Raw genomic sequence first — 26,641 nt, forward strand, 5'->3', positions numbered from 1 at the left:
AAATAGCAAAGTCGGATTTATTCCTTTTGCAAGCTTTGGATCACCCAACGGAACCGGGAAAACAAGTGCATTTGGCATACCGCTTGATGAAGTCGCTACAAGAGACTCCTAGAATTCAAAAGAAGAAAGGTTTCGGATGGTTGGTGTTGTTTTTGGCAAGAAAAGATCCGGAGTTTGATGAAAGCAAGTATCAAATTCAACCGCCACGAATGATAGACATGGATCACTTGAGCATCGGAGGGTATGTGAGGAAGGAAAGAGTTGTGGGAAAGTACAAGTACGATAATTGGGTAGAAGGACATCCCGGCGAACCAATTCCGCCTAGGTTGCGCGCATCACCAAGGCAAGAGGTAGAGCCGAGGCGAGCTAAAGAGCTGGTGAGGAGGAAAGACAAACATGCGGCCGGAACAAGCGTCGAAGGAGGAGCAATACCGGAGGGCGTGCAATGGGAGCCTCCCGCTCCTAATGTGGATACAAGGAATGACTTTGAAGCCGCCCAACTCCGATTCATGGAGGATCAACGCAAGATGTGGGCACGTATGGAATATCGCATGACGAGGCTTCATGATCGACAAAGGCGCCACGAGGAAAAATTACGTGACTATTTCAATGCCCCGGGGGCGCCGGCTTATCCATCTCCAACTCCATCACCCGAACCACCGGAATTCGACTAAAACAAGATTTGCATTTCTCTAACTCAACTCATACAATTTTGCTTTATATTTCTTACTTAGGGACTAAGTTCGAAATAGTGTGAGGAGGGTTAGTCAATTGTATGTCGTTAGTTGAAATTTATCTTGTTTTATGCTTTAGTGTGTTTTATTTTACTTTGTTGTTTTAGTTTGTGTTAGTAGTCTAGTTATTGAGTCACCTCCACTAAATCTTTATTCTAAGCATGATAGTGAATGTTTTGAATGTTTGTGATTGTGGCAGAATTTTGAAATTTATTAACTTGTGACATCTCCCGATCTTTAATGGCATGAATGTGTTTTTGTCTAATTTGAGCAACTTCCAAAGATGATTGATTGATGAAAATACTTTTATGTGATAAATTTTGATGAAAATTGGGGGAAAATGTTCTTTGGTGAAAACAATTGTGAGCATGATAGTTGTTTTGGGATATGGATGCATGATGTGCAAATTTTTGAAATTTTTGGGTCATTTGTGAATAAAATTGGGCATGATTGGCATGAGAACATAGGAATTAAATTAGTGCATAACACCACATTCGTTTCTAAAATGTTGAGCCTTGATTATAATTCTTGTGTGTTGTGTAGCTATATTCCTAGAACTTGCTTGGTGTCCATTTAAGACTATATAGTTGAGTGTCGATTGCTAAATGATTATGGCATTAGGATCACCATTTTGTTTAAGACTACTTAAAAAGTCTACCCTTACCACTAGGTCACCCCTTTGAGCCTTAAACCATTTTTTTCAAATTGTAACACATGTTAACACACCATCCCTTCAACAAATTACCCTTTGAAAATACCCCAAAAATTGACTTGAATGACTCTTAACTATTAAGAAGTTTGTCTAACTTGAAGAATAGGAAAAGTATGAGCAAGGAAGTAATTATGTGCCTAAAGAAAAGAAAGAAAGAATAAAGAAAGATCAAGAAAAATAAAAATAAAAAAAATATAAAAAAAAGAGTAAAAAGAAAAGTTGAATAAAAGGGATGAAAATCAAGTTGAAGTTCAAATGTGCAAGAAAATTCCAAGTTAGATAAATAAATGTGAACAAATATCTAGTTATCAAGTCAAATTTTTGTAGCCAAATTATCCTTCTTTACCTACCCCCTAACCCCTAGCCAAGTTACAACCCATATAAAAGACCATATGATAGCAATTGATTACCGAACTAAGTAGGGGAGAATCGGACTAAAAGCAAGCCTATGGTGAATTAGCATATTTTTTCTTGAGCCTAATTGTGTGCACCCCAAACACTTGTGTGTTAGAGTGAATCTTGTGAGAAATAATGTGCTTTTAATTGATGCCTATGTTTGCTATGCCTTGATTGCCCTCTTATCACTTGACCAAGTAGTGCATGTCACTTAGATGATCTTAATGACTTGATTTGTTCAACAAGAACCTTAAGCCAATGCAAGTGTAGTCTAATTGTCATCACATATTGTCATTTAAAGTGCATTCATCTCTTGTGTGCATCATTAGCGGTTGTTGACTTTAGACAATATCATTTGAGCCATTGTTGAATAGGAGTTCATTTGTTGATACTTGTTCGAGATCGCCATGGTTAGTTACCGTTTGATTTGCCTAAGTTCATTTCTTGCTTGGGGACAAGCAAAGATTTAGTGTGAGGAGGTTTGATAGGAGTATTTTACTCCTATCTTTAGTGTCGTTTCCGCATACTTTATTAACGTTTTATCACGGTTTTATGGTATTTCAAATTCCTTATTACGTGTTTTAGTATTTCAGGTACTTAGGAGCATTGCGGAAGCATTTTGGTGCAAAAGTTGGAAAAGACGACAAAAGCGATGCGGAAGCTCATTTGCAAATCTGAAAAGCTGACCCCTGGGCACTAATTGACCAATTTGGACTAGCTAGAAGCCTCAAATGAACTCGTGATCTTCATGAAAGTTAAAGTAGACGTCCTAAGCTTTCCAACGGTTCAAGAATCGAATCAATCGTACATTTATACACCGAGTTACGAAGGTTTGAAGATCGAGATCCGGAGAAGAAAATGGCAGCTCGAATCGGGCTCCTCATTTAGCCCAAGGAGCTCTATTCGAGCTTGGGCTTGCTGGAATGGGGAAATCTTATTTCAAGATGCAACAAGGCTTTATTAATTTGCTATTTTGGGCCCAACACATGTGTAAATGAATGTTTGTCTTTTTCCTTCTTTTGTAAGTACTATATAAGGAACCTTACCTCTATTTTAGGTCAAGAAGATTTCCCTAGACTTTATTCTATTAGTGTACTTTTGAATCTTCTCCTAATTTTAGAAATCCCTAAGTTTAGTCCTTTTCTTCTTCAATAGAATTTCCAGATTTTTATATTTCCTCCATTGTTGGAGCTTAATGCAAGTTTTATTTGCTTTATGAGAACAAGATCTTCATTGTTATTACAAGCTACTTATTGTGAATCTTCATTATCTTTATGGTTGTTTGTTCTACTTATTTAATCAAGGTAATTCTTCTTACTTTAATGTTCTACTTTTCTTATTCTTTAATTGTTTGTGTTAATCTAAATATGAGTAGCTAAATCTCCCTTGTTAGGGGGTTAGTATGATAACTTAGGGGTTTGATTGATTGGTTGGTTCTTAGTGTTGTATGCTTATGTTTCTTCCCTATTACTCATTGCTTGATTAGGATTAGCTACCTTAATCAATGATTATAGTTTGATTGATACACCGAGAGGTGGTTGATTAGATCGACTTTTAGGTTAGAAAACCTAGAATTTAGAGCACCACGAGAGTGGGCTTGAACCTAGGTGACCTTGGAGCGGATTGATTAATCGTTTGATAATGGTTTAGTTTGCCTTGTAACACGAGAGTGAGCTTGGTGTGATTGATTGATTAGATAGCGGTTTTGGCATTCCTTGAGGCTCGAGAGAGCGAGAATGACGTTTTAGGCCTCGCTCGGTCGTTAGTAGCTTACACTTTGACCAATCATGATTGCATAACCTAGGTTGGATTACTAACTCCTTGACTTTCCCCTTTTATTGAATTAGATTCTTGTTATTTAATTCTCCTTACTTGTTAATTGCAATTTCACGTTTAGTTTATTTCTAAAGTAGTAATCGGATACTTGAAACTTCAACTATTTGTGCTTCGCTAAACGAATTGAATCATAACTAAAATTCATTCTCATCAATTGCTCCTAATTCACTCCTTGTGGGTTCGATCTCGTATTTACCGAGTATTACGAGTTGGGTTTTTGCTCAACATTTAGCTACTAATCACAAACATACTAACGATAACTAATAAGTAAGAAATAGGAATAAACATAGTGTAGAGATTAATTACCTTGTAATAATTGAAGACCCAAAGCATAAAAGAGATAATGAAGAACAATAATAATGGAACCAATAATCTTCTATTAATAATAATAATCTTCAATCCATAACAAAAGCTCAAAATATCACTAAGAACAAGTGTAATTCAAAAAGCTGAGAATAGTAAAGTAAAATTGGGGCTACAAATCTAAAAATGAGTGCATAACCCTAAAAGGGAAATAAAGGGGTCCTTTTATAGTTCAAGGACAAAAGGGGTATAAAATTACATCCTAGTACAAGTCTAAATGAAGCCATCAATGAAAATAGTTCAATTAGATGCCCATATGTGTCATTTCAGCTTTTCCTCACGTTTCTTCATTAACAATGCGTTTATGTCAGAAGTTGGCTTGTTCCGTCCGAAATGGCCCTTAAATGAAGAACTTCTGGACACATTCAGAGCTTGTTTCGTCCGAAACAAGTGTGTTTCGTCCGAAACACAGGCAGTTTCGGACGAAACACTCTTGTTTCGTCCGAAACAGAGCCTGGCTTGTAGGTTTCTGCTCCCTTCGACTTCGATTTCTCCAAATACGCTCTGATTTGCTTGATTCTTGCCAATATGTACCTGTAATATCCCAAAATAAGTAATTATCTAATTGGACCACGTGTCCAATTTTGACTCGCCACAGTGGCGTTATCGGAAAGTTTCCCAACAAAGTTAAGATAAATAAGTTTTAAGTAGGTCGGTTTTGGGAAATTAATTATGAGGAAATTAAGGTTATAATTCAATTCTAAAGTTAGAATTGAAATTAAAAGGAAAAACGTCAGGAAAAGGCCAAAATAGAGTACAGGGACCAAAGTGCTAATTTAGCCACTTTGTGTCGAAAATGGAAATTTGTAGGTTTTGACGGGAAAACGTTCATGTCGAGTTTCGTATTATTTATCGGGTGTAAATAATACGTATGAGTAGTAATTTAAGAAATTAACGATTTAGTTATGGACTAAATCGTACGAAAGAAAAGTTTAAAGGATAAATGATAAGAAACAAAAAGAACAAGGACCAAAGTGGCCTTTTTGCCATGTTATATAAAGAAGAAGAAGAAATGAATCAGGAAGCAGAAAGAAACATCGAGAGAAAACGAGAAACATTCGATCGATACCGTCGTTTCGCCGCCGTTTCTCCGTTCGACGTCCGATTCGAGCGATTCAAGCGGCGATTTCTTCAGAATCGAATCCTCTATCGATCCTAAGCTTCGTTTTGAGGTATAAATCTCGATATTTGGTATTAATTTTGAGTTAAAAGGATGATTTTGATATAAAATAGAAATCTATCGATTTAAACTCGATTTTAGTGTTTTTGGAAAAACAAAGTTACGGGTTTTGTCAGAATCGAAGTGTTTGGTGTGTATGGTGAGAGGTAGCACGACGGAACGCCCAGAAAACGAGTTTTCCGGGGCTGTGTGCAGGTCGCACGCGGTGTGCGAACGCACACCCATGGTGTGCGGACGCACACCACCCTGTGTAAGCACACAGGGACCAAAACGAAGCTTTTTCCTGAGGGACTAAAGTGGACTTTTTGCCCGAGGGACTAAAATGGACTTTTAGCCAAAAAGAAACGAGTTTTCAACATTTTGAATATTAAGCCCTAATATTCAATTAAAGGTCCCGATGAGTTAAAAAGTGAGTTTTAGCTCGACGTTTTACTCGAACTATATTTGTGAAAAATATTAAGGAAATTATATGGTTTTCGAATACAAGGAATGGTATTCAGTAAGTCGTGGGTACGACTAAGAATTTCGGAATATATATAAATAAAAAACTAATACCTATATTATAAAAGTATTATACGTATAATCCACGTTTAATCATTAAATGTTAATTATTTATCAGACGTGTCAGCGAGCAGAGAGGTCAGTAGACGTGGGATAGCGAGGGCATATCATTTCATCGACCATATTTGTGATTGGATTGCGGTCACTGTGAGTTGCATTTTACTTTCGTGTATTATCAATTGATACTATTTTGGTATTACTATCTATATGCTGTTGATATGCATCGCACTATATATATTTGAATTATTGATATGTTATATGTTTTGAATAAGTTTTTACGTACAAGGACCTAGTATACGATCCAACGAAACTAGCTACCTATTGGGTGTCAATAGGCTGTGTGATCACCAGTAATGCGTCAGTCTAGCGTGTCTGACTATGAGGTACGATTTGATATGCATGGATGATATGATTATGAAAGTTAAAATATGAATTGGATACGAGAGTGAACTCGGTTAAAATAACCTGAGCCCCACGAGAGTGAACTCGGTTAGAGTAACCTGAGCCCCGTATCTAGTGCCACTTTGGGATTAAGAGATATGTTCTGACTGACGTGGTTGAACGTGAACGCTCCCGGGTCAGACTATTGGAATCAGTATGATTTGAATAATAGTGAGTTACGTTATGTTTTAGGATTTTAGTTTCGAAAGGATCGAGTACTTGTTCATATGTACTTTTATATTGATATTGATTTGAAATGCGATGCTATGTTTTTATAATAATACCGTTGGTAAACTGCGAACTCACTCAGTATTTTCCCAAATACTGACCCCTCACCTTTGATGTTTTCAGGTGCTTAGTATGTGGACTTAGCTAGAGGCCAATTTTGAAGTCCAGAAGTCAGTTGTATATGTTTAGTATCTGACTTCTATGAATGCTGCAGTAGTGGTCCCGCGTTGACAGAGTCGTAGCCTAGACAGCAGTACACATTGAGTGTACATATTACTTGATGTCCAGTTTATATGTTTTTGTAGGCTACGTGTTTTATATGTTGTGCACGGCACTAGGTGCCAGTGATATGTTGGATACACTAACTGATGTATACAGTACCGCGAGGCTAGTTCGTACGAGGTACGGTAACTAGAGCCCGCGAGGATAACAGAACAGTTAGTGTAAATGTTTATATATATATGTTATATATATATGTTCGTTGCTTCCGTTGTTTAATGTATTTATTTCTATTTGCGAAAAATTAATAGTGAAATGAGGCTTGCTACGGGTTCCGGAGCTACCACTCCCGTTCCCTAGCGCCGGTTGCGGCTCAATATTTTGGGTCGTGACAATGTTGGTATCAGAGCAGTTGGTCCAGTTACCACTGCAAGTTTGTATTGATGTTTGTTTGAGAGCAGTTGGTCCAGTTACCACTGCTAGTTAGTTTTGTATGTCTGTCTGGTTTATGAAGCTCTGTCAGTAAGAAAACCTAGGAACTACTGCAGCAAGAGTCAGACCATAGTTGTCTGTAATTGTGTGATATATGCATTGGTATGATGTAGTATAGCGTGTGCGAATCAGTGCTACTAAGTTAGTGAAGGATTAGCATTCATGTATACAAACGACGGAGATAATTAAGCGTTTGTTTCCTTGCGTTGAGATTGTTAAAGGGTTATCTGTTGGTGAACTAGGTGTGATTTGATTAAATGCTAAGCGTTTATGGCATTTTATAAGTTGACACTGGAATTGCGTGTGGAAAAGAGAGCTCAGATGGTCGTTGGTGTTTGGAACTGTTTCTTTTTAGCATGACTGGGCAGAACGGAGCTTAGTTACATGCTGCTGAGAAACGGGAGGAAGTGTCTCCTATCGGTCAGAATAGATTTCATTCGGATGCTATGAGATCACCTGAAATATGTCGGAATGGTTACATGTCAGTATCTAGAATTAGCAGTCCTTCTAAAGTTAGAGGTAGAATCCACTCACTAGAGATGGAGTACAGTGAATAAAGTGAGGAGAATCCTGAGGAGTCAGAAGAAGATCCTCAGGAAGAGGACTTCGAAGAAGAAGAGTTATGAGACGAGTCACATACGGAGGGGTATCAAAGTGAACATTTCTGGTTCAATGTGTAGAGGTACCGCAATTTGAGCAAAGATGGAGGGTTAGCAAATGGCTAGGCACAAGTAGTTTTGAATCAGGTTATGAAGCATATGCTCTCCTTTTTCTAGAGGAATACTACCAGCGGAACTGTATTCCATTAACTTTTTACGTATGGTCAAAGGAATTCTAGACCTTGATGAAGATAATGAGATAGTCAACCGTAGGTATGTAAAGGGATTAGGACCAGAGTATGATAAGTTATATGAGCATGGTCACGAGCACTTTGGGACGCTCATTATGACGGCTCATAGGATCAAGGCTGACCGCGAGTGAGACGGACTAAACCCCCACTCCGTGCATCGAGGCGGAGGCCACTCCAATAGAAGAGTTAGGGACCGACACGCAGGCATAGTTAGTAGGAAACCTAATGATTGATATGTTATGTGTAATTGTGTTTATGTGTTACATTATTATGTATATATGCTGCATGGCATAATAGAGCATATCAAGTAGAACATATCTATAGGATAATACCTCAGATAGGTAAGGGCCTATAGGAAGCGATATCGATAAATACGTGCTTAAAAAATAAATATATATAAACATAATTACAAAAGCAATAATATAATAAATAAAACATAATACATTTGTCGCGAACGTAATTCCTATATTACGTTCTAAAAGTTACGAAGGAAGAAGTGAATTTCTGAAGAAGGAGTAATGAAAAAGAGATTAATAATGATACGAGTGGATTAAGGAGACGAAGGTAGTGGTGACGGCTATAAGAAGTCTTTTACTGACATGAGTCAGTAGAGACATAAAGAAGGAGTGATGTTGACAGAAGTATAATCAGGAAAGTGTCAGAAAATGACAGCAATACAAAAATATGAAATATACCCAATAAGTATAAAGAAAGCCGTTAATAGTCGCAGAGTGTACAGTCTAGAATAAACTTACGATTTTGTAAAAATTTTGAAAGTTTTTATGATTTTTCAAGGTACAATTGTGCTCAGACATCGCATATGATATTGCATAATCACGATAGAAATGCATAAGAAAATAATTTTCAAAATTTAGATCATGCATCATATGTTTATAATAATGCAGAAAAATGCGATTTTGAGCAACTCTTTGGTGATGAGAGGTGTCATCACTCTGAGCTACAATTATACTAAAGATTTCAAACGATTTATGAAAAGTGATTTAAAAAGAGCTGGCCAGCCAAAGAATATTTTGAAATCTGTCGTTTGTTAAGTGAACACAGACGTGAAACTCTGCGACGAATAATAAAGAATTCTTAATAATTAAAAATAAGACTTGTAAAAGAAACTCCAATAACAGAATAAAGCCATATTAATGATTAATTGCAACAAAGCTAGTAAAACTAAAGAATAGTGTGAATAATAATTTATTGCTGGAAAGCATACGCAGTTAAGATGCGATGCGCTGATAATGTCTGAGGATACACTATCTCTTCTCATGATAGAACGAACGATGAAATGACAGAAAGTTATGTTAGACGAAAGAAACGAAACAAATACGTAATGATGAAGAATATAATGATTATTCTTATGTTAAGACAAATAATATAGTGACCCAAGGTCATAACGGAGGAGAGAAATTAAAAGTATAAAGGAATGGAATTATATGGATAATGATCATCAAGTAATATATTAAAGATATATAATCTTATCCATATCAGTGTTTGAAGATACAGAAATAAAAAGAGAAAGGATACGGAGGATGAAGAAGATAATCCAGTAAGATGTGAAGGTTCGAAGTTGGATAGATCAAGAGAGATGATGATAGTAATTGACTGATATTAAGTGAAGTCATTAATATCAGCATTAAGAGCTATAGATTGCATTAACAGAAAAGAGAAAAGCATACGTATAAGTATATATGTCAGTAAATATAAGAATGATGGACAAGATGAAAGAAAGTATAATAAAGGGACTCATATACCCTTAAGATTTAGTAAGATGAATAAAGAAGTGGAAAGTTCTAGAGATACGTCAGAAGGATTATCAGAGTAGAACAGCAATAATGGAGTTATTATAAACGAAGGAAAGACGTAGCAAATACAGTAAGTAAAGGATAAAATGACACTTCATTGCTATTGAATAGATAAGAGTGATACTATACCTAAGAAGCCACAATGTTATAAGAACGAGAGGTGGTATTAGTATAAATAGATCAAGTTGTTTAAAAGACAATTAGAAACGTGTTATAAGTGCTAAAGAAGCATAAAGAACATAGGACAACAAGAATCGAAACTATTCCTTAATTTTGGAAGTTGCAAAATAAAGTATGATCTAAATGCTAAGAGTGATCGAGAACACTTCATGAAGAAGATGTGAGACAGAATAAGAATAAGCTAAGAAATGATTATGACTAATGCTAAGACGACACCTTGAAAAGTGAGAATAAAGTCGTGAAGCTAATTGAGAGTAAGAAATAGAAGTGTAAGATAAAAGAGGAAGTTGATTATACAGTAAGAAGGAATGATGATAAAGGAAGTAAATAAGTTATAAGTATCCACTGAATCTGTTAAAGGTGAAAAATTAACAATGAAGTTAAGCAAAGATTAGTCAGTAAGAAGGATTCTTAAGAAATCTAAATGTTAAGAAACATATGAGACTCTCATGAGATCAACGTGAATAAGGAATTGGGACGTAAAGATAAGACAGTTTTGACTGATAAGTCAATAAAAGACTTGAGATGATCTTCAAAGATCATATAAATAAAGATAAGGGAGATAATATACAGATAGTATTGGTTAACAAAGGTAACTGTACAAGTTACATGATTCAGGTGAATGTGAAGTGGAGCATTTATAGTAATGATAAACGGATGAAGGATCATGACTAACAAAACGACATGAGATTCACGAAACTGAAAAGAGCAAAGGAAAGAGAAATTAAAGACAATAGAAGGTGTATCAGACTCATCTTCTCTAAGTAATAGCGATAATAATAAATGAAGTGCAGTTCGAGAGGAACTAATCGACAAAGAATCTAAGTGGCGATTAGTCAAAGAAGGAAATAGGAATTAAAAATAATCGTCTAGGAAAGAAGCGTGGCAACAAGGGATGCCAGCAAAGATTAAAACCGGAGATTTGTCGTTATAAGTACAAATAAAGTTAATACGTTATTAAGGATGTGGATAACACGTCATTGACTACTTATTCATAAGAGAGACACGTAGCTACCCAATGGCTACTAAAATTGGATTGAGAGGATATTAAACACCGCTTAATGACAACCGACACGGGAAATCCCGACCAGGTGGTGAAAACGCAAGGATTGCAATCTTGAAGAAACTACGACTAATACGTAGTAATAGACGTAAAGAAAGGTATAAGGACAATTATAAAGTCCCAACAAGTTTTATGAAAATTCGAGGACGAATTTTTATAAGGGGGGAAGAATGTAATATCCCAAAATAAGTAATTATCTAATTGGACCACGTGTCCAATTTTGACTCGCCAGAGTGGCGTTATCGGAAAGTTTCCCGACAAAGTTAAGATAAATAAGTTTTAAGTAGGTCGGTTTTGGGAAATTAATTATGAGGAAATTAAGGTTATAATTCAATTCTAAAGTTATAATTGAAATTAAAAGGAAAAACGTCAAGAAAAGGCGAAAATAGAGTACAGGGACCAAAGTGGTAATTTAGCCACTTTGTGTCGAAAATGGAAATTTGTAGGTTTTGACGGGAAAACGTTCATGTCGAGTTTCGTATTATTTATCGGGTGTAAATAATACGTATGAGTTGTAATTTAAGAAATTAACGATTTAGTTATGGACTAAATCGTACGAAAGAAAAGTTTAAAGGATAAATGATAAGAAACAAAAAGAACAAGGACCAAAGTGGCCTTTTTGCCATGTTATATAAAGAAGAAGAAATGAATCAGGAAGCAGAAAGAAACATCGAGAGAAAACGAGAAACATTCGATCGATACCGTCGTTTCGCCGCCGTTTCTCCGTTCGACGTCTGATTCGAGCGATTCAAGCGGCGATTTCTTCAGAATCGAATCCTCTATCGATCCTAAGCTTCGTTTTGAGGTATAAATCTCGATATTTGGTATTAATTTTGAGTTAAAAGGATGATTTTGATATAAAATAGAAATCTATCGATTTAAACTCGATTTTAGTGTTTTTGGAAAAATAAAGTTACGGGTTTTGTCAGAATCGAAGTGTTTGGTGTGTATGGTGAGAGGTAGCACGACGGAACGCCCGGAAAACGAGTTTTCCGGGGCTGTGTGCAGGTCGCACGCGGTGTGCGAACGCACACCCGTGGTGTGCGAACGCACACCAGTGCTGGTGTGCGGACGCACACCACCCTGTGTAAGCACACAGGGACCAAAACGAAGCTTTTTCCTGAGGGACTAAAGTGGACTTTTTGCCCGAGGGACTAAAATGGACTTTTAGCCAAAAAGAAACGAGTTTTCAACATTTTGAATATTAAGCCCTAATATTCAATTAAAGGTCCCGATGAGTTAAAAAGTGAGTTTTAGCTCGACGTTTTACTCGAACTATATTTGTGAAAAATATTAAGGAAATTATATGGTTTTCGAATACAAGGAATGGTATTCAGTAAGTCGTGGGTACGACTAAGAATTTCGGAATATATATAAATAAAAAACTAATACCTATATTATAAAAGTATTATACTTATAATCCACGTCTAATCATTAAATGTTAATTATTTATCAGACGTGTCAGCGAGCAGAGAGGTCAGTAGACGTGGGATAGCGAGGGCATATCATTTCATCGACCATATTTGTGATTGGATTGCGGTCACTGTGAGTTGCATTTTACTTTCGTGTATTATCAATTGATACTATTTTGGTATTACTATCTATATGCTGTTGATATGCATCGCACTATATATATTTGAATTATTGATATGTTATATGTTTTGAATAAGTTTTTACGTACAAGGACCTAGTATACGATCCAACAAAACTAGCTACCTATTGGGTGTCAATAGGCTGTGTGATCACCAGTAATGCGTCAGTCTAGCGTGTCTGACTATGAGGTACGATTTGATATGCATGGATGATATGATTATGAAAGTTAAAATATGAATTGGATACGAGAGTGAACTCGGTTAAAATAACATGAGCCCCACGAGAGTGAACTCGGTTAGAGTAACCTGAGCCCCGTATCTAGTGCCACTTTGGGATTAAGAGATATGTTCTGACTGAAGTGGTTGAACGTGAACGCTCCCGGGTCAGACTATTGGAATCAGTATGATTTGAATAATAGTGAGTTACGTTATGTTTTAGGATTTTAGTTTCGAAAGGATCGAGTACTTGTTCATATGTACTTTTATATTGATATTGATTTGAAATGCGATGCTATGTTTTTATAATAATACCGTTGGTAAACTGCGAACTCACTCAGTATTTTCCCAAATACCGACCCCTCACCTTTGATGTTTTCAGGTGCTTAGTATGTGGACTTAGCTAGAGGCCAATTTTGAAGTCCAGAAGTCAGTTGTATATGTTTAGTATCTGACTTCTATGAATGCTGCAGTAGTGGTCCCGCGTTGACAGAGTCGTAGCCTAGACAGCAGTACACATTGAGTGTACATATTACTTGATGTCCAGTTTATATGTTTTTGTAGGCTATGTGTTTTATATGTTGTGCACGGCACTAGGTGCCAGTGATATGTTGGATACACTAACTGATGTATACAGTACCGCGAGGCCAGTTCGTACGAGGTACGGTAACTAGAGCCCGCGAGGATAACAGAACAGTTAGTGTAAATGTTTATATATATATGTTATATATATATGTTCGTTGCTTCCATTGATTAATGTATTTATTTCTATTTGCGAAAAATTAATAGTGAAATGAGGCTTGCTACGGGTTCCGGAGCTACCACTCCCGTTCCCTAGCGCCGGTTGCGGCTCAATATTTTGGGTCGTGACAGTACCTGAAACACTTCGACATGAAAAATGAACAATAAAACACCTTTAATGGACTTTAACATGGCATTAATAACTCAAAATAGACAAGTAAAATAGGTGTAATTCTACACCTATCAAACAACTTGGGCAAACTGTGCGGCCGCACAACCGACTCGGGACACCTATCAGACATTTGTGTCCCTATTCGACCTACCTTTCCGATTATAAGTACGTTAGACCTTAAAGATGAATCGTGGACCCCGAAAGTCATAAATTGAGAATTAAGTTCGACGTTTTAAGTAATTATTTGTAGTAGAAAACGTTAAGAAAGTTATATGATCAAATGAATACAAATGATAGTATCCATTAAGCTTCGAAAATATGTTGCCTTTTTAAGATATGTTTGTAAATATATGTTTATGTATGTATGGCGTATGTGCTTCCGTCTGTGATGTCATTATTTGACAACTATATGCGAAAAAGTTTTAACTATTTTAGGCTTGCTACGAGTTTTAAAGCTACCATTCTCATTCCCTAGCGCCGGTCGCGGCTCAATAATTTGGGTCGTGACAGTCTCGACGCCACAACACATTGTCTTTCTTGTAAGAGGTCATGGGTGATCTCGAAATTAACTTTTATAATTTTGTCATCGACGATAAATCAACAAAACAAAGCATATTAACTCTAGAATCACTACAAATATAATAAGAAAAAAGAATAATCAAAATACTTAATATATTAAAGTTTACATAGAGTTCGCTCTGAATTGACATAAGGCATAAATTAACTCAATCTAAACCACAAGTAAACCAAAGACAATACAAACTTTGAATTTTTATATTATACACCATTGAAATTAAAACAAAATAGACAATTAAATAATCAATATTGAGTACGATCATTGTTTAACATATAAAAATATTAACTATTTTAGAGTTATGATGTGTTTCAACTGTAAATATATATTTCAGACTTTTGCCACAGAACATCAACTATCTTCAAATTCTTTAAAAATTCAAATGAATGCACCTCCATATCATGATAGTGCACATATTCCTGAAAATCAGTTAAAAGAGTATCAATTTTTACTTAAATATAAAATTACTTCAACAATTGCAATATCAATTCATTGAAAAAAGTATTAAAATGAAGAATTATAATTCAATCTAAGCATATGACTAAAAGTCAAAATAAACAAAATAAAACAACATTTAAAAGCATACAGTAGCATAATAATGAATTAGTTGAATTTAGTTCAGTTTTGCCTCCTTTTTGATGCCGATCTTCGACGAAAACTTCAATTGGAAAATTTCAAAATTGTTCACCAAATATTTAAAACCCATAATGATTGTTAAAATAGAAACATTCAGATAAAATTATGAGAATTGTTAGCTTGCAGCTTGATGGTGAATACTCAGATGCGTTAGAATGAAAATAGAAGTCTGGTTATTAATTAGAACAAGAAGAAAATAATTATAATAAGGTGTTATGAACATGTGAGTGGGTATTGAGGGCTATAAGAGGAATAAAATTATATTGAGTTACACTATATAAACAACTTTTTTTAAAAAAGATTGTCGAAAAAAATAAATTTTTGAGTCGTGACATAAAATTTGAGAATTTGAGTTATATGGTGTAATTTTCTCAATATATTATCTTTAGTTGACTTAAAAATAAAAAAATATTGTATTAATTGATTAAAATAGTTGAAAGTGAGTTATTTAATTGTGAGTCACAAGTTTATAGACGTGTATTTTTATATTTTAATCGATTAATTAAAGGATAAATTATTATTATAACTTTTAATATTTATCATTAGTCACAATTCTATGTGTTTTGTTTAAAAATTAAAGGTCGTGGTCTTCCATTTTTATATATATATATATTAAGATTTAATTTATGAGTTCATTTTTTATGTTAGTCAATTAAATCAAATGACTTAATTAATAGAATTAAATTACTGTTGATATTTGGTTGAATTTAAAAAAGGATTTAAGGATTTCAAAAAGGTTTTGGAAAGTGCCTTGTGTGTGTGGAAAGAAACACCACTTGTTTGTGAGTGTAAGAGTGGAAATTCCACATTGATAAGGAATAAGCTTGTCAATGGGTTCATAAGGGTGAGCTTCATTCTTTGGCTTTAGGCCCCAAGGGGTACCCGGGCTAGGAGTTACATTCTACCCGATTTACCACACACACGCGCGCGCTGTCCGGCTCGGCTCGGGTCGGTCTGTGGCTATTTTATCCTGGGGACGGCGTGGTTGATAGACTATCTTGCACCTCTAGGCAGAGCCGCGAAACGTCTTAAAGAGAGCGACCTAGTTCGCGAGTCAGCCAGATTATTCATTGGGTAATTCGTTCCAATTTTTTCATAAACTTGAACAAATTATCTAATTATTTTTATTATTTGTTTGAAAAATTCCAACAATTTTAAGACGATGTATTCTGCGTTGGATATTCTGGTTCTGCGATTATCACCACTATCGTTCCTTTTCAGTGACTGTGATTTATTTTAGCTAATTGCGGTTATTGATTTATGTTTTAATTGTCCTTCGGGGAAGGAATTCTATTGAGATCTTAATTATAATTTAAAAAATTCGTTTATTGAATTTATTATTATTAAGATTTTGTTTTGATAAAAACCTTAGAGAATCCACAGTCGTTAAACTTTTTTTGAGTCTGATGAGTATGCCACATCAGCTTTCCATTAAACTCAACTTTATTATATAATCTTCCACAATGATTAGACTTTAAAAAGCAAACTGATAAGGGATCCACATCGAACAAATACTACTTTTTTTTTATAAAAAAAAACATATTGTATTCATATATAATTTTTACAAAATTATGTATAAATAATTACGTATAAATTATTAATTATTTAAAAAAACTATAACGAATAATTTTTTTTATAACGCTACTTTATAATTACATAAAAATTAAAGATACATTAAATTAAAATAATAAAAATTAAAAATTATATAAATCTGAAGTTACATAAAAAATTAAAAATAATATATTATAAATTATTTTTAGATATAATTTTTTTAAAAAATATCCAATATAAAATAAAAATTAATTAAAAAAATTATTAAAAAATTTCCATATGCAAAAAAAAAATTACAGTAATATTAAATTATGTTATCATTTAAAAATAATTTTTTTAAAATATATTAAATATTATTTAATTAACAAAAATAAAAAAAATAGGGCCCACCATTGAGCGGTTGGTGCAGACCAACCGCTCAATGGTTATTGAGCACTTCCCATTTCTTCACAATGGGAAGTGCTCAATGTTGAGCAGTTACAGCCCCACTGTGGATGCTCTTATGGAATATAATTTTGACTATGAAAATTTATTATTTCATATAACAAAGTGTTAGAAAATTCAAATATAAATCGAATTTATGGAATTATGTTATGGATATAGAAATGACTTTGGTTAGATTGTGAGTTAAGATTGTGATTAATCATGACACCAAGTATTAGATCAGGCTTATAAAAACCTGATTGAAGAACTATTCACGTAGTGAAAGTTTATTTCTGAGATCAACCTTAATGGTAGATCAGACAGATGGTGTGCAGATAATGGCACATCACACCATCTGATATGACCATGTTATGTTCAAAACATACACTATTACTAAGGAGAAAGAAGTGTTGTTGGGTGATTCCCACACTACTATGGTTGCCGAAATCGGTAATATAACTGAAGTTTACTTCAGAAAAGAGTTTGATTTTGAAGAATGTGCAGCACACTCCTATGATGAATATTTTTTATGCCTAATGTTCTCTTGAATAAAGCCGGAGCTACTCAAACTATTGGAGACGGTGTTTACACCATTATTGAGGATAATACATCTACTGAAAGTTTTGATACAGACAGTATGTTTAAATTAATTGTCAATTTAAATATTTTTTCCGTCTGCTTATATGTGATTTTAAATTAATTGTTAATTTAAATGAGTTCTTTAGGTTTAATACCTAAAATAATTTTAAATAATTTAAAAATGAAGTTTATAGTTAAGCGAGGAATATCTGAAATATTTAAATTGGGTGGTCGGTCGGCGGCGGTTTATTTGTTTGTTAGTATTGCAGAGTGTTTGTATTTTAGGGTTTAGTAAATTATGGTTTAGTAAATTATGATTGATTATGAGAGTAATTGGATTTAATTAGGAAGAAAAGTAGAAAAAGCTTTAAAATTTATATTAATTAAATTTTTAAATTAAAATATATTAATTGATGTTTTAATTAAATTTAATTAGAGTTAATTTTTTAGAATATTAATTTGTTTTAAAGTTAGGTTTGGTTTAGTCAGGTTATAATATGGTTTGATTAGGAAGGCTACCATGTCAATAACTTTTTATGTTGGCGATGACGTGGCTGCTATGGTGGCAATAAAATTCGGATTGATTCACTAATAGCTACAAAATAATCTGAGATAGTTAAAAATGGCTATTTCTGCCAATTTTTAAACGTTTGGCTATAACTGACCTCCCGCGCATACGTTTGGCATTTTATTGTAATTAAACCTAATTTATAACCTAAAAGTGGTGTTTGATAACCAACTTAATAACCTAAATTAAAATTTTCAGCATTTATTTTCATTATGTTGCGGTTCATAATAGAATTTATTTCAACTTAACTTAATTAATTAAGTTAAATATTACTCAAAAATTCCAAACATTAAGTAATATGAGGAGTATATTCAAACTCTTTTCCACTAAATTTAAACTAATGTCTACAACTGAAACTGAAATCAACTAAAGTTGAAGTTTTAAAAAGTTTGAACCATAAACGAAAAAGTGAAATATGAAATATTTTTAGAAAATCACATCTTTAGCTTTTATTTGTACAAAACATTTTTTTCTATAAACATGCATTTGTTTTTAAATTTAATATTTTAAAAATTCGCTCTCTTAAAAATTAATTAAATTAGTGTATTTTTATAGAAAATGAAATAGAATTTATTTTCCAAATACCTGTTTTTGGTAAAGTATTTACACCATTTTGGCTCATCTTTTCCTTTTATCCTACGTTACCCAATAAGCTAACTTATTTACAAAAAATACTCACTATATAAAAAAGCCTTATCTTATTTTAGGTTAAATTTTTACATAGCCACCTTTTTTTTCTCTCTTCTCTCTTTTCTCTTTCAAAGTTCTCTCTTTTTTTCTTCTTCTTTTTCATTTGATTTTCAGTTTATTTCCTCCGATTATTTTTCCGTTCGTCTTTTCCGTTCGTCTTTCCGGTCGCGCTTCTGTTCGTCTACTTCCGATGGATTTCTCGTCGTTTCCGGTCGTTTTTCTGTTCGTCTTTTCCGTTCGCGCTAATCCGTTCTTTTCTTCCGTTCGCGCTATGGATTTCTCGACTCGTTTTTTAGATTTGTGTAATTTTTTAGGTTTTTAAATATTTTGTAAATAAATTATTGTAAATCTATAATTTTTTGTTTATAAAATTGTTCTATAATTCATATAATTATTTATTTTGTCTTCTCTTATTCATAAATTTGTTTATTACTACTGATTTTGTAAAGAAAAAATTGATTTATGCTGCATTTGTATTAATTTTAAAATATATTTACGTTTTAGTGTATTTTTGGTGTAAATATAGTGTATTTCTGCCGTTTTTAGTATATTTATGGTGCATTTACAGTGTTTATGGTGTATTTGTAGTGTTTATGGTGTATTTGCAGTGTTTATGGTGTATTTGTAGTGTTTCATGGTGTAAACCACAAAAAACACTACAAAATGCCATAAATACACTACTTATACACTATATATACACTAATTTTACACTATATAAACACCATAAAAACACTATATATACACTACTGTTACACTATAAAAAAAATTCTAGGAAAAAAATCTATAAAAAATAAAAATTAACAATATATATACACTAATCTTATACTATATAAAAAAACTGTCGGTCAGTTCGGTCAACCGAACCAAAAAACTGAAAATCGAAATTGGAAACTGAAAATAAGGTATTTTTGAAATTAAAAAAACAAAAAAGTATTTTTCGTAAATAAAAAAAGGAAAAAAAGAAAAATCAAAACTTGACAGGTAAAGGTGTAAATAAGTTATCAAAATACGTATTTCAAAAAATTACCAGAATGAAAAAAAGAACTCCGTAAAAAAAGATAGTTTTGTGAAAAAAAAAAAAAAATCTTACATATTTTGGCAAACAAGGTCTTTTACTAGTTACATTGATTTTATAATTAAGAAATTTTTTAATTTAGGACTCTCTTTGTTTAGCAACACCAGGCAGGCATACATAATGGTTTCCGTTTCTGTAATTTTAAGGGTAGTGGAAGTAAATGGAAACTTTGACTGTAACTAAAAAAATTACTAATAGTTAACTTTCTAATTTTAAATTACTGAAGTTTGAAGTAGCTGGCACCCTTAATTATTTAGCAATTGTAACAACTGCAAATCCGCGGAAATCGCTCATACATTTTTAAAACAGAACTCTATATTTGGAATTAACTGAGGTCTACTGTAACTTGATTGCCAAGTTACTTCACATTATTGCACATTTCGTCAACGACCAATTACACGGAACTCAATTATGTGTTTGTTATGTTTTGTACGAAAACCTATGACCTATGTCCACATTCCAAGTAAGGGTGTGCTAAAACCGAATCAGCTGTAAAACCGAGTCGAATCGAATAAATATTCTTATAATAACTTGGTTATTTCGTTAATATAATTTAGTTTAGTTTGTACGGTTTTTTACATTTTTAAAACCAAAAACACTAAAAACCGACTAAGAAATTTTTAAAATTAATATGAATATATTTATTTATACTTTGGTTATATCTTACAAATAAGTTAATAAATTTTATATGATAGATAAAATATACTAATAAATATTTATAGACAATTAATTAGTAGACAATATTTTTTAATATTTAAATTAACTTTCAAATGAAAAATAAAAAATCAGCTTGGATTTCAACGAACCGAACCAAAATGAGATTTTTCGGTTCAATTTTATATGGTTTGAATATAAAGTTCAGTCCGGTTCAATTTAAATTTTTATCAAGCTTTGATTAGTCGGGTAGGCGGATTTTAAACCGAACCGACCAATGAACATGCCTAATTCCAAATAGCAAACCCTACTTAATTGATAATTATAGAATATCTTATTATTACTAGTCGTGAGGAAATGGGATTCTAGAGTCCTCATTAATTACCGCATAATTAACATTTTACAGCTTTGTCATTTAACCTGTCCACGGCCCACTATAAATACAACTCTATTTCTCTAAACCTAATTCGCCTCAACCTTCTCTAAATTTCTTAAAATTTCTCTAATTTTCTTAAAATTTCTCTAAACCTAATTAATTTACTTCAAACTTCTAGTTCTACACACACATACACAGAGATGGGCTTGAAATGGCTTCTTCACTCTGCATGTCATGTTTTAGGGTACCCTAATAATAGCCAGATCCAGGGTACTGAATTTTTAGGGGTCCCTAATGAACCACATGTCAAGGTGGAAAAGTGCCCTTCAGGTTTGTTTCAGATGCCTCTGCATTACCCTAGATATTCCAAAACTGACTATGAGAAAATGGAAGAATGGAGGGTAGATATGCTTCTTAAACAATATGGCCTAAACTTTAAGGGTACCCTTGAAGAGAAGAGGGCTTTTGCAATTGGGACATTCTTGTGGCCTCATCAATATTGATTGTTAATTCTTTTTTCCTGTGCTGTGGAGAAATTAATGTTATGTGTATTAGATGTTTTTATTTATATGTAAAACTATGTATTGCCTTACTTAGAGAAGAATTTTTTTTTTTATTGTATCGAATTTAGAAAATATTATTAAACTCAATCCTGATTTTGTTATCTGAAGTTATAGTACTTCTTCATTGTTTCCTTTCAAATTTATTTTTTTAGTCATTTTTCATATTCTAGTAGTACCAATTAAGTTGTCACTTTATAACAATTCAATCCTTGTGTTTCGTTGAATAGAAATGTTTTTAGGCAAAAATACTATGTTTTTGAAAATATTTGCAAAAAATACTCTCGATTTGAATGTTTATTTGTTTACTTGTTTATTGAAAATTTGTTTTTTCACTCTAAAAAATTATAAAAATACTCCATTTTTGAAATGGTTTCAAAATGTGTTTTAGAAACTATCTAAAATTATTTTAAAACCATTTGAAATTGTTTAAAAAACAGTTTTTTTAAAACGGTTGCAATTTGTATTTCTAAAAACCATTTGAAATTCATTTAGAATCTTTCTTAAAAACGGGTTTTAAAAAGATGTTTAAATTGTGTGTTTTAAACACCATTTGAAATTGTTTAAAATTGTACAGTAACAAAATAAAAATTGAGACATGCAGAGACACGACTAAAAACATGCATTTTGGTAATTAAATTTGCAAATATTTTCTTTTTGAGGTATTATTATGAAGATTTCATTTCTTATTCCTTACACAAGGTTAACAAATGAGGACTGTGTTATCATAAAAATGAGGTCTGACTCTGAGTACTTTGTTTTAAATTGCCAGAGATATTTTAACAACAAAGTTCTCATTTTAAAAGATTTTTGTTTGGTTAATTGCCAAACAAAAGCAACTTATATTGGTTAAAAGATGCCCAAAAATACAACCCAGGCAAGCCCAGTTACAATAAGCTAGCAGCTAGCCAAAGCACAAACAAGAAAAACAGAACAAAACAGCAGAATACACAGCAAAAATTAACTTCCCATTTCAAAAGAATTTGATTGAGTTAGACTTTAAATATATTATAGAAAGGGACATTTTTTCTAGTGCCTGATTGTTTACAAAGGGACATTTTTTCTAATACATATACATTTATGTTGATTTTTCCAGTCACTCCGATATGGCCAGATAAAATCAAGAATTTAACAAAAATAACTTTTAATTAGTCATTTACACTAACATTATATTTATTTATTTTCCCTTTCCCCTCAAAATTTCTATATCTATTCATGAAAATTTGGACAGTTTTTATAGATAATTAATAATGGGGGTACTAAAACTATTATTTTTCATATATTTTATTGACTAATTTTGATTTATTTTATCGTGATTATTAAATTTTATTTGCACCGGCCCAGACCGGTGGACTCAAAATGAGATGAAACCCAACAAATTTTGAAAATAGCTAAATGGACCCAGTATGAAATTTTTAGGAGTTTTTCAAAAATACCCATACTGTGTGTAAATATTTTGAAAAATCCGGTTTGACCAGTTTGGGTTGATTTTTACGGTCTGACTTTTAAAAGTTGCGAAATTAGACTTTTTGATTAAAAAAATACGGTTTTTATTTTAAAAAACTTAGTAAATTTATTACCGGTTTACTAACAGTTTACTAATACAAACAAAAAATTTACTATCAGTATACTAACGGTTTTTATTTATAAAAATACGGTAAATCTACTATCGGTTTACTAACAAAAAATTTATTATCAAAATAACAAAAAATCTACTATCGATAAATCTACTATCAGTTTACTAACAAAAAATTTACTATTGGGATCATCAGTTCTCCGATGAACCTAGCTCAACTGCGTTAATCAGTTTTTATCTAAAAAAAACAAATCAATAATCTTTTTAGATTAAATTTTGTCTGATTTTAAAAGAAAAATTCAATTATCGGAAAAAGACCGGTGGTTTTCGAAATAGGTTTCAATTAGATTAAATTTGGTTTGATTTTATTTGATTTTATTTATTTAATTGAGTTTTGTTGATTTAATTACACTTAGTTAGACTTTATTAATTGAATTTAAATTGATTTTAATTTGTTTAATTAGATCTAATAATATTTGATTGATTGGGTTTTAATTGGTTTAATTAGGTTTACTTGAATTTTGATTAGTTTAATCAGATTTAGTTAAATTTTGATTGATTTATTTGGTTTTAATTAGTTTAATTGAGTTTAAATTGGTTTAGTTAGGTTTTAATTAAAAAAATCAATTAATTAGAGGTAGTTAGTAAGTGTTAAAAAACTGCTAATTTAATTAGGGGTGGAAAAGTGTTAAAAATTATAAATTTGAAATTGATAAACATTTATATATTAAGGTTATTTTTGAACTTTTTTCTTATTATCACGTCAGCAAGTTAACATCAGTCTGTCAAAATCATGGACAAAAGAGTTTTTCTGTTCAGTTTAAAAACGACGAGGGATTTTTTGTATTCAAAATGTATTTTTGAAGAGTATAAGAGTTTTTTTATACCTTTTGCATAAAATATAACAAAAACAAATACATTATTTGTTATACTTTCAAATTTTGTGAAGAAAAATATGAAAAAACAAAACTCAACGAAAATTCAAATAGAATTGTAATTTTTTTAATTAATGTAAAAAGGCTATAGCGACAAATATTATGGTCAAAGGGGAGTATCTAAATTGAAATTCCAAACTAGATATAAGCAAATTACTCCATTAATTGTTTAATACTCCCTCCGTCCCATTCTAATTGAACACTATTTCCTTTTTGGGTATCCCATTCTAATTGACACTTTCTATTTATAGAGTACTTTTCACACTACTTTTCTCTTTATACCCTCTTCAATTAATGCATTTAGAAAGCATATTTTTAAAAAGTTGTGATGCATTTAATGTAATGTAAGGATATAAAAATAATGTTACTAAAATTTCTTAAATAATGTGCAATTGAAATTTTCTCAATTAGAATGGGACGGAGGGAGTATACTGAAACAAACAATTAATTAAGCCTCAGAAATGTATTTAGGTGTGAGTTATATCTTTCCTCAAAAAAAAGGTGTGAGTTATATCTTTGAGGGAAATTATAAAAACAATGGGCTAATGCCTCATAAACCTCCAATCTTTTAACCACTTTTTAATCATATTCTAACGTTGATTACTTGTCAATTTTACCCTATTTTGTATTTTTAAGTTCCAATTGTACCCTGAAATATTAAATTGACGTTTTTTTCATTTGGAAAAAATTAAAAAATGTTCGCCATGTCTAGCATATATTAATTGTATATGTTGAAAATTTATTTAGATTTAGTTAAATTAATTAAGAATTTAAATTAGTTTTAATTTGATTATGGTTTTTAGTTAGTTTTTAAAAATAAAAGACTTATTTGTATTTTTTTGAATGGTAATAAATCTAATTTTATCTTTTAACTTAGTTAATTAAATGATTTCATTATTTAAATAAAAAAATTATGAAAAATTAAAAAATTAGGGTACAATTGAAACGAGAAAATGCAAAATAGGGTAAAATTGACCAGTTTTTAACGTCAGGTTAGAATTGAAACGGGGCTAAAAGGTCGGGGTTTTTTGAAGTATTAGGCATAAAAACAATTGAATTGAGCATCTTAACTTGGAAGGTAGCACGAAAACGGAAACGGGAAACGGAAACGACACGAAACGGACACGCGGAAACGGGCATTTTTCTAAAATAAAGAACACGAAACGTGGGGAAAACGTGTAAATAATAAAAATATAGAGATATATTTATAAAATTAAAAACTATAAAATGCTATATATATTAAATTTTATTTATACCAATTAATAAAATAAATCAAATATAACTAAATGCAACAAAAATAAGAAAATAGGTTATATCGTAGATAACGTGAACAATAAAAATCATGGATAATTGGTTCAAAAAATTATTTGTTGAGGATTTTTTAGATTTTTTTACAACTTTTTTATATTTTTTATTTACAGAAACGGCCCGAAACATTTCCTTATAAGTTTCCGAGAGTTTTTGAGAGTTTCCGGTTTCCAAAACGTTTCCGAAACGGGACACGCAACTTCGTCGAAGTTTCCGTGCTTCATAAACAGATAATGGAGACAGAAATCGCATAGGAACATCATATGCTCAAAAGCTGATATTGTAATATATGAAGGCACCATAAGTCCACTTCCAAATGGAGTTCCATCATACACCGTCCAGATTCTTAATACATGCGACTGTAGTATCTCCAATATTCATGTAAGCTGTGGTTGGTTCAGCTCGCTCCGGTTAATAAGTCCTTCGGTTTTCAGGCGAATCTTCTTCGATGACTGCCTTGTCAACGACGGAGAACCTCTTGCCCCTGGTGAAGCTGTCTCCTTCCAGGACGCTAATAGTTTTCGCTACCCATTATCCGTCACAACTGTTGATTGTTGCTGAGCCCCGCATTGTTGATTTTTATATGTAAATGTCGATTATATGTATATGATACTAAGCACAAAAGTTGCAGGACAACTACTGCTATTGCCTTTTCAATCTATCCAGGACATTATTCTCTTATCAACCTGAAAATTTCATCATTTGGCTATTTGGACATTCAAATCCAGACTGATCATTCTCAATTTGGAATCTCAAAATTATCATTGAGTAAGAATAATGAGTTGCTCTACACCCAATTTTTTCCATCACTGTTTCATTTATTTAGCTTTAAACAACTCCATAAAGAGAATGTTTTTTTTATTAAGGGAGAAGCGGCAAAAATCCTAATGTATAGTCTGCGTCTCTTATAAGCACCCCATGCATTTTAGATCTCAAAAATGACCATAATGTCTTGATAATACATCAAAAGGACACAAAAATTATATAGTGTTAAACAAAAATGTAAACAGGGTTGAGTTTTTTTGTCTTTTAACTCGTTTTCAAGACGTTAGAAGCATTTTTGAGATTCGAAATACATAAAGTGCTTACAAGAAACTGCCAGCATATGGAGTTAATAGTAATTAAACAATGACCAAAAATCCTTCTTCTTAACATAGTAATTGGGCGAGCTGTACATTAGGGTCATTTTCGTACCTTTTTCCTTTTATTAGTAGTAATTAGGCAATGCATCACAAACTGCCTGCATATGGAGTTATATTGTAGCAAACCTTATGGACTTCTATGTTTCCCCATTCCATTTTGTTTTGAGAACACTTTCAAAACTACTAGTTTTACTTAACTATTTT

General features: G+C 32.3%; 2 protein-coding genes across 2 annotated transcripts; both read left to right on the forward strand.

The window, feature by feature from the left end:
- The first annotated feature begins 21,003 nt into the window (after nucleotides 1–21,003).
- Nucleotides 21,004–21,586, forward strand: LOC126665085 (uncharacterized). The gene has a single exon (XM_050357785.2). The coding sequence runs from the start codon at nucleotides 21,117–21,119 to the stop codon at nucleotides 21,417–21,419; it is 303 nt and encodes a 100-aa protein (XP_050213742.1). The 5' UTR covers nucleotides 21,004–21,116; the 3' UTR covers nucleotides 21,420–21,586.
- Nucleotides 21,587–24,448: 2,862 nt separating this feature from the next.
- LOC126665292 (TPD1 protein homolog 1-like) lies at nucleotides 24,449–25,958 on the forward strand. The gene is given in 3 exon segments (XM_050358053.1): nucleotides 24,449–24,458; nucleotides 25,526–25,557; nucleotides 25,560–25,958. Coding segments are annotated over 3 exon segments (339 nt in total). The 3' UTR covers nucleotides 25,857–25,958.
- Nucleotides 25,959–26,641: the final 683 nt, after the last annotated feature.

This window comes from Mercurialis annua, linkage group LG1-X (genome assembly GCF_937616625.2).
Source record: "Mercurialis annua linkage group LG1-X, ddMerAnnu1.2, whole genome shotgun sequence".
In the NCBI taxonomy this organism is placed as follows: Eukaryota; Viridiplantae; Streptophyta; class Magnoliopsida; order Malpighiales; family Euphorbiaceae; genus Mercurialis; species Mercurialis annua.

Bases quoted from the DNA above. Each gene is read 5' to 3' on its own strand.
- LOC126665085 (XM_050357785.2), top strand. From the start codon at position 21,117: ATGGGCTTGAAATGGCTTCTTCACTCTGCATGTCATGTTTTAGGGTAC.